Raw genomic sequence first — 12,715 nt, 5'->3', positions numbered from 1 at the left:
ATAATAAATGAGTTGGTTAACCAGATCTGGTCTGGAACAAAGACAATAATAACACAGTAATTATTAAAATAATTAAAGTGATACTACGTCTTACAACGGTGTGTTCATTTTGCCGCATTGCCCAACATGCCGCATCGTACTCACTGCACAAAAAACTACTTGTTAAACGAAACTTAAGGTTTCTGATAAAATCCGGAATGGCCATTTGTTTCACATGAAACGGAATATTTTAATCTGTTTTATTTATAATTTGGACCTGTTAGGGAAATCGAAACTATAGTTTTATGGTAAAATCTGGAATAAAATAAATACAAAGTATATATATACATATACATATATAAGTACAAACGATCAGAACCGTAATACAAAATACATAAATCCATAAAACGAAACAAGACAAGTTCAATAAATAAAATATTGGTCATAACTTGCAAGAGTTATGTCCCTCTACTGCGTGCCTATAACGTCACCCACGTGCTAGAAAAAATGGCAACTGAAATGTCTGAAAGTAAAAATCTTCTGAATAGTAAATCAGATTATCAAGCGAGGAGAAGTTTAGAATTCTCGTAATAGATGTGCCCTATAATTCGGCAGTGGCTCAACCACTACTGGTTCCAGATAAGTCCCAGAATGTCCTGGTGGACAAGGTAGAAACTATGGTTGATTGGCTCCACACTACCGTCGGCAATTGGAGACGAACCTGCGATTGTTTAGAAAAAATGACAGTTCAGACATCGGATGGATCCACAGGAAAATAAGTATTGCGGAATCTAAAACCGTGAGTGGTGAGGGTTATATTTTTAAAACTCAGTATTGTCACCATAATAGCGAAAAGTATGCCTCTGTAAAAAGGCAGAATACGAAAGTCATCGATTTTCCTAACAACAGATTGAAATATTTCGTTTCATGTGAAACAAATGGCCATTCCGGATTTTATCAGAAACCTTTAGTCTCGTTTTACAAGTCGTTTTTGTGCACGATGCGGCAAGTTGGGCAATGCAGAGGGGCAAGCAAGTTTTTCGGGCAAAAATATCATAACTAGGTTATGGATTCGGGCAATCTCAGATATATCGCCTCCTCTCGGACGTTAACCTGTCTCCGCCACTGCTTTTATTGAGTATCGTCTCAATACACCTCAACACTACATTTGTGGTTACTCGGTTCCTCTGTCATTCTCTTTTGTTTATCTTTAAGTTTGCATTCATAGAATACATAACAATACAAAACAGCTCTGAATATATAATAATTTGCCTATCATACATGAATACAAATCTATGACCCATATTGTCTGAAATATATTATAGCATAGCATATATAAAAACATAAATCTATGGGCCTTAGTGTAAAAAAAAAACCCATGGTTTAAACCAATGGGCCAATGTAACTGTCGATAAGAAAAGATAAGATATAAACCCTTTAGTAAGGTTGGAAGAGACCTTAGGTACGAAACGTCTCGTGAACGAGCCCTCGTTCGTGGTCCGTTCGAACTCTCTCACTTATATAAGACTTAAATGACTTTTCATTTGTGAAGAGTTCCAAAACATATTATACAATACTATGGTCGTGTATCAAAAACAGAAGAAGGTAATTGTTGTTTATTTTTTTATATTTACTTAACATGTGATAGTTCGATAAGACACCTTCTTTGCCTAACATTCTATTTTTTTTTTCTAAAAGTGCAAATGAATTATTTTTTTCTTTATAGAGGTGCACCAGAACAATACATTGCAACACTAAGTCCACTGTCAGTGATGCAACTGATAGGGGCTGACATGGAAAAAGCGTCTAGTCGTTCGGATGGGACAATAAACCGAGGCCCCGTGTGCTACAGGCTGTGCATGTTAAAGATCCTTCGACAGTTGGAAATCGAAAATGAGCAGGCTAATGCCGCTGTTCTGGCAAAATTTCCCTCATTGAACCCTGCATGGCGTTGCCGGCCCGTCTTCATTAGCCCACATGGTGCAGAAAAGTAGGACGTAAAACTCCATTCATTTCATTTTTGCAACACTAAGTCACAGTCAATTACAGTGGTGAAACGTATATTCGTGCATACAAGGATTCAACATCGAATTTCGTCAAAAATAAAAACACGCAATTTTTTTGTTTATGTCTGAGACGTTTCCTCAGATATTCTCTAAATAATTAAAATTGGTTTGATTCGATTAACTTTATGAATCCCTCACTTTGACCCATATTTCATGATAGATTTGAAAAACGGTTAGTGAATTTTACAATAACCGTTCGTTACCTGGTTAAGATTATAAAAGGAATCAAAAACCACAACTGGTATTATACTATTGTCTCAATGAATCTGTACTCATGAATATTAATAAGCTTGAAGCTGATTGACAGGCAAGAAGAAACAAACAGCCAGTTAGAGTTAATAAAAAGTAACACGATCTTTATAACTGTTTTATTCTAAGCAAATAATTAAAATTGGTTTGATTCGATTATCTTTATGAATCCTTCACTTTGACCCATATTTCATGATAGATTTGAAAAACGGTTAGTAATAATAATGATAATAGTAATAACTTTATTTGGCAACCCATTTAGACAGAAGTCTAATTTTCAATAGGTCCCACTAAACTACATATTATATACAAGATTACAGAAAGAATAAAAATACAGAAAATAACATAAAACATATAAACATTTACAATGTAACATGAATGAGGAAGGAAATATGAAAATGTAACCACTATGTTTCCCCACGAAACTACGAATTATATACTAAAAATATATAATACTATATATGATAAAAACACAGAAAATTTCATATAACATATATACATTTACAATGCATCACGGATGTGGTGAAAAATATAAAAATTTAAACACTGTGTTTCTTATATGATATATATGATGGTATAAGTTTTTAAGTAAAATGAAATGGAGAGAAAAACAAAAGAAATGGTTATAAATGCTAAGGAATCAATAAATCAGTATTGTCAGTAAGAACAATTTTCTTCAGTTCTTGTTTAAATGTATATAAAGAAGGATTATGTTTTACAGTTTGTGGTTATGAATTCCAAAGTAAAGAAGCTGTATATTGAAATGTTCTCATCATAGCAGTTTTATTACATTTCGGTATGTCTAAACTTCGGAGTGTTTCTGATCTCAGTGTCATACTGGTTTCCGTTAAATTTGATCTTTCCGTAAATTTATTGTATAAATATTCAGGGTGTCCAGTTCGAAATATTTTGAATGTCATTATGCCACGATTATATCTAATACGTTGATACAGTGTCAACCAATTAAAAATTTTGAATAATGGTGCCGAAGGTGAATCGTGTTTTTTATCTAAAATACTCTTTGCAGCGCGTTTTTGTAATTTGTATAAAACCTCTACTTTTATTGGAGTTACCCCAAACTGTAGAACAATAATCAAAAAAGGGTAAAATATAACTATTATAAAACAATTTACGTAAGCTTAATGGAATGCATTTTTTAATTTGACAGAGAAGGAAAATTTTAGAACTTATAATTTTTGACAGTTTTTTAATTTGGAAATTCAAGATGGTGGTCAATAGTAAGGCCTAATAATACAGTATAAGTAACATAAGGTACATTATTTACAGTTAATGCTAATGGGTTATTCGTTGTTTGCAGATTGGAACCAATTAACATAGCCTTGGTTTTTGTAGCATTTATAACCATCCCATTATCCTCACACCAGGTTTTAATGTTAAACAGATCATCTTGAAGGGTGGCATTAATACAATTTAAGTTATGGTGAGAAAAGTGTACTGTACTGTCATCAGCAAAGAGGTCTGTAGCACAATTTCTAACATGAAATGGTAAGTCATTGATAAAAATGAGAAAGAGGAGAGGACCAAGATTTGACCCCTGTGGCACACCACATTTTACAGAAATGAGGTCGGATTGACAGTCACCTAGAGATACTCTTTGCTTCCTTGAATTTAAATAAGATTGAATCAATGTATAAGAACTGTAATGGAATTTGTATAATTTTAATTTTTCTACCAGTAATTTGTGGTGTAACATATCAAAAGCTTTACTAAAATCTAAGTAGACAACTCCTGTCATTTCCCCATTATCAATTGCATTAAGCCAAGAGTCACACATTTTTATTAGTGCAGTATTGCAAGAATGATGTTTCCGGAAGCCAGATTGAAATTTATAGAAAAGTTCAAATGTGTTAAAGAAATTTGTAATGTTCAAAGTAATATGTTTTTCAAATATTTTAGATACGGCAGATAATATCGAAATAGGTCTATAATTATTTACATGGTTTCTCTCTCCTTTTTTAAAAACTGGTCTGATCTTAGCATATTTCAGGATATCAGGAAAAGTATTTTTGGCTATACATAAATTAATAATATATGTTAGAGAAGTTGTAATATAATCAGCTGATAAACGTAATACCTTAGGACCAATAAAATCAGGACCAGTTGATTTCTTACAATCAAGTGACAAAAGTAAATTAAGAACGTTGTTACATTTAATGTAATCAATTTTAAAATACTGATTTTGTGGAACTTTGTTTGAAACATGGTTTTCAATACAAGTAATATTTTCACAAGAAAGGGGTTTATAATTTGGTTTAATATCATCGGTTATATTTGTAAAATAATTATTCATAACATCGGCAATGTCATTAAGGTCAGTATATTCCGTATCACGGTGTAAAATATTTTCAGGATAATGATTAGTATTAATTTTACCCTTGGCTTCATTAAAAAACTGCCAAATGTTTTTCAGATCATCTTTCTCTTTCACAGAGTTTTTAATAAAATTAACCTTTGATTTTGTGATTAAAGATTTAGTTTCATTTCGCCAATATTTATAGAAGTAATTTTTGTTCTTTTTCTTAAAGTAATCTCTTAGTCTTCGCGCTTCCTGAATCTCGTCATTAAACCATTGTGGTTGGGAATGTCTCTTGACTCTACGGCGCCTCCTTGGAGCGTGAAAATCTAGAGCATGATTAAAGAGCGAATACCAAGTTTCAATAGCAATGTTGGGATCATCAATATGTTCAATACATGAGAAGGGTTGTCGCGAGAGATCAGCAAGAAAAGCATCTACATTAAAATTTTTAAATTTTCTCTATTCAATTTGAATATGTCTGTTTTTAGTCTGTTTTATATGAAAATCAAGTACAAACTAGAGCCACACATGGCACAGAGTGGGACTTTGCAAATGTAGCAAAATGCAAAAGACTCTGAAAAAATCAACCTTCTACGATAATTACATCACGCGCAAGAATAGTCTAAAGTTGAGTAGTTTTGATTCTTTGGAAGATTGTTATACCGGAAGTAGACAGACCTCACAAATGAAAGTATCAGAAGATAGCCAAGGTCAATGACATTTGACATTGAAAAGGAGACGGTCAACAAAGGTCAAGGTTACGAGATACAAGTCATCAAAATTTTGAAATATATACGACTATAAAACCGGAAGTTGAGATAGGACAGCAAATATAAAAGTATAAATAGATAGCCAATGTGAATGACCTTTGATCCTACAAAAGTCAGGGTCAAAATAGGTCAAGGTCAAAAATTTAAAATTTTGAATTTTCAAAACCTGTTACTTTTTTTGAACTATAAAGCTAAAACAATCGAACTTCTAAGACAACGTGGCTCAGCAGATGAAGTAAATGTATGCAAAGTTCCATTTTGAACAAATGTATACGCTGCGAGTTATGTCTCTTGCCAAAAATGTCGATAATGAGTAATTTAACCCGGATGTACCACGCCCACCTCAATTTCTTTTGCATAGGTTAATTGATATTCTGAATGTTATGTTGTGTTCCAAATTTAAAGCTTCTACATCATACAGGTCAAAAGATATAGGTCAACAAATGTCAATAAAGGTCAAAATAGAAAATTGAAAATATGGAAACCGGAAGTTTAAATCAATTTCCTGTCTAAACCGGAAATAATGCAAAAAATTTGAATGTATTGTTTTGCTGAACTTTCTTTGCACCCAAAATTTCAGATTAATCAGACAAAAAATAAAAAAGTTGGAAAAAATTGCAAAATTTTTCCAAAAAATGTCGGCGACAAATTTTCGAATTTTTTAAGTGCTATCATTTCAGATCTTGCGAGTAGATTTCAAAAGTGCAAACCCTAAGAAAATCAACCTAGAAATGCGACTTCTAGAGCCGATTTCCTATTTTTGCACATTGTGGCACTTCCGGTTACACAAAAAAGTTCCAAAATATATTTATGCACATCGTCGCCTATATCTAAGGTCCGTGAATGTTGAATGGTTGCTGCAACTATTGTAGTCTAAGCTCAGGAAGGTGTGTAAATTTCGAAAAAAAACCAAAAAAACTAGAACTGTTCTAATAACAGTACTGATGCAGGGCGGGTTACGACATTCAGGTACATACGAAGATGGTCTATTGCAATTACATTGATGTAAATACTTTTCTGCATCTCTAAATGCAAATATCCAAAAGTGCCTGGAGTTTAAAGTATATTTACTAGGAATAAAAGAATATTTGTCAATTAATAAAGAATAAGTTTGATGAAATTCGGATAAGAAATAAGAAAGTTGGTAATGTGCATGCGCTCAACAAAAATTCGATAATTCCATCAAATTTAGAATTTGATTATACACATAAATACCAAGTTTGATGAAAATCGGATAATAAAAATGAAAGTTTGCAATGCGCATGCGCACTTCGCAAATTCGATAATTCCATCAAATTTAGAATTTGTTTATACACATAAATACCAAGTTTGATAAAAATCGGATAATAAATAAGACAGTTGGCAATGCGCATGCGCACTTCGCAAATTCGATATTTCTATCAAATTTAGAATTTGTTTATACACATACATACCAAGTTTGATGAAAATCAGATAGTACATAAGAAAGTTGGCAATGCGCATGCGCATACCTTCAATATGCTGCCGTGAGCTTAAACTAAAATATGACATGATTCAATCCACCTGAGAGCTTAATTTTATACCATAACTGGACAAAGATAATTTTTAAGAAATATAAAAGGGAGGGTATCTTTAAAACAACTTAAAATTTGATTTCTGTTGGGGTTGACAGCCAGGTTAATCTAATTAGCCGATTTATCTAATAATAACCCCATGTTAAGTGAATGGAGTTTTGAATTTGCATGTAAAGTATGCAAGTTATATATCTATAGAAAGCTGAGAATCTCTGCATTACAAAATCGAAAGAATTATTGCCATATCTCTATTAGGGACCGAGATAGAGCACTTTCAAGGCTCAAAATGGTCCCTATTTAGACCCCTGTAAAATCGGAAATAGGTATCTGACCCCAAAGGTCAAAAGGTCATCAGATAGACAAGGTCACAAATTATCATCACAGTAAATATGAAGGTCATCAAAGGTCAAGGTCATGAGATATAAGCCTTCAAACTTTGAAAAAAACAATCCGGTCGTACAAAAAAGGCAAAACCGAAAATCAAAATTATGCTGCCTAAGGATTGTAGACAGACATTAAACGTATCGTTTGACACAAAAGTTATGCAAATCGGATGAAAAATGGCCTCTGAATAGCAATTTCTGCAAAATGAGGCAAACCAAAATGGCAGCCAACATGTTACTTCCGGTGCGGATTTTTTTAGTTTAATAAGTTTGTATTAAGACTGGTAATATAATGCATATGTTATTTTTGACATAACTCAATTCCACCGGAAGTAATACCACCGGAAGTACTAACATCGAAACCAGAAGTGATCAAAAAAATTTGAATGTGTACTTTTACGTCTGTATGCTGGCGGTCTACACCACGTAAGTTTCATGTCAATCTGTCCGATAACAACCGAAATAGTATTTTTCGATTAATTACGGCAAAAAAAAGTATGCAACGAATTTTCGAAAATCGAAAATTTTCAACTGCTATCATTTGTCCTTTGTGACAAGAAAAACGATGCAGAAAACCCGATCAAAATCGGTTGATAAACATGCCCTCTAGAGCCCATTTTCTGTTTGTTGCAACGTTGCGTAATGTTGCTCAGAAAAGTTTCGTTTTACATTTAAACTGTGATTAGCCACGAGTTACAAAACGCCATGAAGTCCGTTTTCCCGTACCTGTTGCCGTTGCCGAGAAAACCGGCCTGCCGTAGACGAAAAAAAAAAAAAAAAAAAAAAAATCAATACGAAAACAAAGCGAACGCCCTGCAAAAAAAAAATCAATTCGAAAACGAAGCAGGGCGTTCGTAAGCAAAAAGAATTGACATTTCGTTAACAAACTGGGACTTTGCTGGAAGCAATGATCGCTAAGGCTATACACTGGGACATGAAGTTCAGAAGTGGAGTTTGAAGCATTATAGATGATCAATAATAGTTGAAGTTATTTTAGTACATCTGGTAGGAGTATCAATCATCTGTTCAAAGCCATAAACAGTTAAAATATTATCCCATTGTAATGGAAGCTCAAGTTTAAAGTTAATATTAAAGTCCCCTGTTAAGAACATTAAACTAAAGGGGTTACTAGCTAAACTAAGCTGATTATCAAATAGATTATACCAATTAATCAAGGAAGAGGGTGGTCTATAAACAAAACATAATAAAAAGGATTGATTGTAATCAGGTGAAATTTGTAACCATATTGTTTCAATGTTTCCTACTTCTAAGTCTAATCTCCTTTTAAATTTTATATAAGATTTTACATAAACAAGAAGTCCACCACCGTTTTCATCATTATTTCTATCTTTTCAAACAATTTGATAATTTGGAATATGAATGGAGTTGTCGTCTATTTCAGAGTGAAGAAATGTTTCACTGAAACCTATAATGTCAATATGATTAGAGTCATTTAAGATGAATTCTTTAACTTCATCCAGAGTATTGAAAAAGCGGTTAATGTTCAAATGACAAATTTTTTAATCCCTTTTTTAAAGTTAGGAAGGGGGATACTACAGTATTAGTAAACGACCTACCTGGGGATAACGAAGAAGAGCTATTATCACTCTGCGCTGATGACAGTACACTTGATTCAGAGTCAAGTCCATAGTATGAAATATTCGAACTGGATTTATTATGATTTACAATTTTGGAGGATGAATCCTGATTAATGAATAATTGCCTATGAATATCATTAACAGAAGAATTAGAACATACATTATTACCAATAGAGAGACTAGATGACGGGTATGATGTATTTAGAGAAGAATTGTCGGCTCTAAAGTCTTGGCCAATATCCTAGTAATTGAAGCCATAATCAAAGTTTTTGTTGTATTTACAGGCATTTGCCTTATGACCGCATAAACCACAAGTATAACAATAGACTTGGTTTTTATGATTACAATTCCCAGTGCCCAGTGCCTCCACAATTATAGCACTTAGGGAGTGACCTAACGCTGGGTTTACCTTTAAAAATGGAAACAAACTTGTCATATGTTTCCAATAGTTTTTGGGTGCCTTCATCTGTCAAGTGAATTCTATCCTTCCAGAGTAGATTAGCCTTTTTATAAAAATTAGAATGTACTGTAATTAATGAGATATTGCTTTTTTGTGCAAGAGTCCGATACATCTTATTAATTTCGGAAACATCAGTATCCCCTCTTGGTAATACCTCTGAAAGGAATATTTTAGTCTTTGGAGATGCACCTTTGATGTAATCAATTGTATTGCTTATGTCCTTTTCTATATCCGCCATTTTTCTTTTCTGATTAACATCATTTCCGCCAGCCTGGATTATAATGGATTTATTATCAGGGATATGTAATTTTGATAGGTGGCGAAAAATGACGGGTAACACAGCACCTCTTAAAGTTTTAACACACACATTAAATAGTGCACTGGGAATAATTTGTTGGAGAATGGAGCTACCAATTATCAAGGTGGTATTTGGTTTTGGTTCTGGTTGGTCGGGAATTGAGTTGTTGAAGGAAACGGGTGATGTTGATGATGACGGTGATGATGTTGGTAACTGTTTTCCATCTGTTAAGGATTTAACTATAGATTGTAAATCAGTAATTTTGCTCTCCATTTCCTGCAGTTTCGTAATTAAATTGGTGTAATCTTTAGCAGGATGTGCCAAGCATATTGGCGTTGAACAATCTATGGGTGAAAGAGGAGTCAATGGAAACGCTGGGGACCTTCTGGTATTCTCATTACATTTTCGTTTTGAATTCTTTGTCTTGGATGTTTTTCGGGTGTAGATTTTGATAACTCAAAGCTATTACAATCTTTATACAGTGTTTCAGTGGGAAGCTTTTTTTCGAGATTTTCTATCAGTTCTTGTACACTAGGAAATACATCCAAGTACCAGTCAGAGAAACCACCTCCTTGTACATGAAGTGTACTGGTACTATCATATAGATGGAGAACAAGTTTCCTATTACTTATGAGCGTCTTAAAGACATGTCCGTTATGATTTTTATTTTCGAATTGGCCATATAAACCAAAAAGAATAGTCTTAACAATTTCATAGAATTTATTCTCCTTGAACACAACTGCCATACTGCAGCATCTGTCCCTGTAGTCCACAGTGCAGAAATACTCATTTTCTTTTAAGTTGATTTCAATTCTCGATTTACTAGCGTCTTTGTTTCCTAGAACTGAGTCTATAATTGATGTGCAAAAACTTAAAAATAACAACGCAGCCATGTCAGGAAAGTAATTAGGGTTTATCACAATGTTAAATATGTAAAACAAACAAATTATAATTACACTGTTAAAATTCCAAATGTACAGGAAAGCAGCTAATCCAAATAAATCCCAATGAAACTCACATTTAACCACAGAACTACACAAAATTTACTCCAGAGATAGTCTCTAACAAGCGTGTCCAGATTATTTAGATTTCAAGTCATTAAAATATATAGGTTTGTAGTATTAGTAAATGTTCTCAGAGCTCAGATATCAGTGACTTGTCTCGGCGGCCATCTTGTTCGGCGTGATAAATTTTACGGACCGGGTAATCGTCGGCAATAACCGTTTGTTACCTGGTTAAGATTATAAAAGGAATCAAAAACCACAACTGGTATAAAACTATTGTCTCAATGAATCTGTACTCATGAATATTAATAAGTTTGAAGCTGATTGACAGGCAAGAAGAAACAAACAGCCAGTTAGAGTTAATAAAAAGTAATACGATCTTTATAACTGTTTTATTCTAAGCAACTCCTACCCGATTGAAATAATAAAAATAATAACAAAACTTATTAAAATACTAGAACATGCTTAAAAAGCATTGTGTTACATTTTCCGCAATACAATAAAAATAATAACAAGATTCAACGAACCGTGTGCCGAACGTCTGATAATGATTATTTGATTAACCTAATTAACATAACCGTATACACAGCGACTGGCAACAAACTAAGACCATTGTGACGCGATTATCCAGAACGAGTAATTAGTTGAACTTATATCAAAAAAGAGGGTTGATAATCTTGACCACAATTGTTGCAACTCGTTAGTGTTTTGATAATTGATACCCTATCTTGATTTATTAATCTCAATTATTCAATCAATAAAAATGTTTATTTACTTAAGAAAACAGCTTAAAGACTCATACTGTGACGAATTTTCTGTCAAAATTGCTTTCTTTTTACTTCTTATAAAACCAATTATCTCAAATCAGACCCGGTTACCCGTGAAATACTTACTGCTATTGGTAAAATGATTAACCGTTTCAACACCTATTTTCGTGTACAATGTTTGATCTATAAATAAGTCAAGAAAAACACATTGTATGCATACCCAGTGGTATCATTATTAGTTCTTAATATTTATCTTTAATATCAATTAATCATAACTAATGAAAATTCCTTCAAAGAACCATGATTTAAAAAAAAAATTGTGACTGACAAAATAAGATATGTAAAATGTAAGAGTGATTTATTGCCGAAAGTCATTGAAACAACATCACAATACGGCCCACATTGTGTTTCATAGAATTTCCTGCTGACACGGAATCCACAGTTTTATCACGTGACTTCGTTCATTGGACTACATTCTAGCAAACGACTTTTGGAATTCCGATTACAGCTTGGGATTATAAGGAAATTCGGCCGATAAAAAATCTTGACATTTGGTAATAAGTGAAATCTTGTATTTGTCAAAGTATGCGTTAATACATTTTACCATGCTTGAAACTACTGGATTCATTCTACTAGCTGATATTGTAGAGAAAACCCATGTTTATCAAAACAAGCAAATGTGGAGGTCACCTAAGTCTCACATGTCAATTATTGATCATTTCCAGAGATGTACGAAAAATAGGTTAGCACGCAATTAGGTTACTTGACTGTACTAGTAATGCCAAAACACCATCCACATCCACATGATTTTTTTTTTTTAACTTAATGGACCTCTCAATCACTTAATCATTTAAAGGGGCATAATATGTGAGTAAATCATATCTTGGTCTCAGAAACATTAATTCGAAATTTGAGCCTTCAAATCCACGTCACGACAAGTGTATCCATAAATTTTAAGGGGAAGATAAGCTTGTGATTGAAATAAATAAACAATTTAATTTCTTGTTTAAGGTCTATTTTGAGGAATTATGTGATTTTCATACAATTTATGTGCTTCTGAAGACTAGGCATATTTACATATTTTCAACCCCCAAAAATGCTGCGCATGTTCCATTCTGTGGTTGGTCTAAATTATATTTAATAAAGATTCTACATAAACACAAGATATTAAAATGAATTAAGTTTATTGTCACAAGACTGGTGTTTTTATACGCCCACAAAGAAATGTGTCCGTCGGTCCGTCCTTCACATTTCTTGCAGGCGCGATAGAG

General features: G+C 33.1%; 1 protein-coding gene across 1 annotated transcript; it reads right to left on the bottom strand.

Moving 5' to 3' along the window:
- Window positions 1-282: 282 nt before the first annotated feature.
- LOTGIDRAFT_166523 (hypothetical protein) lies at window positions 283-9,946 on the bottom strand (the record flags this gene model as incomplete). Its single annotated transcript, XM_009063597.1, has 3 exons — window positions 283-294; window positions 4,390-5,045; window positions 9,325-9,946. 3 exons carry the CDS (start codon window positions 9,944-9,946, stop codon window positions 283-285), a joined length of 1,290 nt encoding a protein of 429 aa, XP_009061845.1.
- Window positions 9,947-12,715: the final 2,769 nt, after the last annotated feature.

This window comes from Lottia gigantea, assembly GCF_000327385.1.
Source record: "Lottia gigantea unplaced genomic scaffold LOTGIsca_59, whole genome shotgun sequence".
Taxonomy (NCBI): Eukaryota; Metazoa; Mollusca; class Gastropoda; family Lottiidae; genus Lottia; species Lottia gigantea.
Note: the sequence above shows the minus strand (reverse complement) of the source record. Positions and strands in the feature narration are given on the sequence as shown.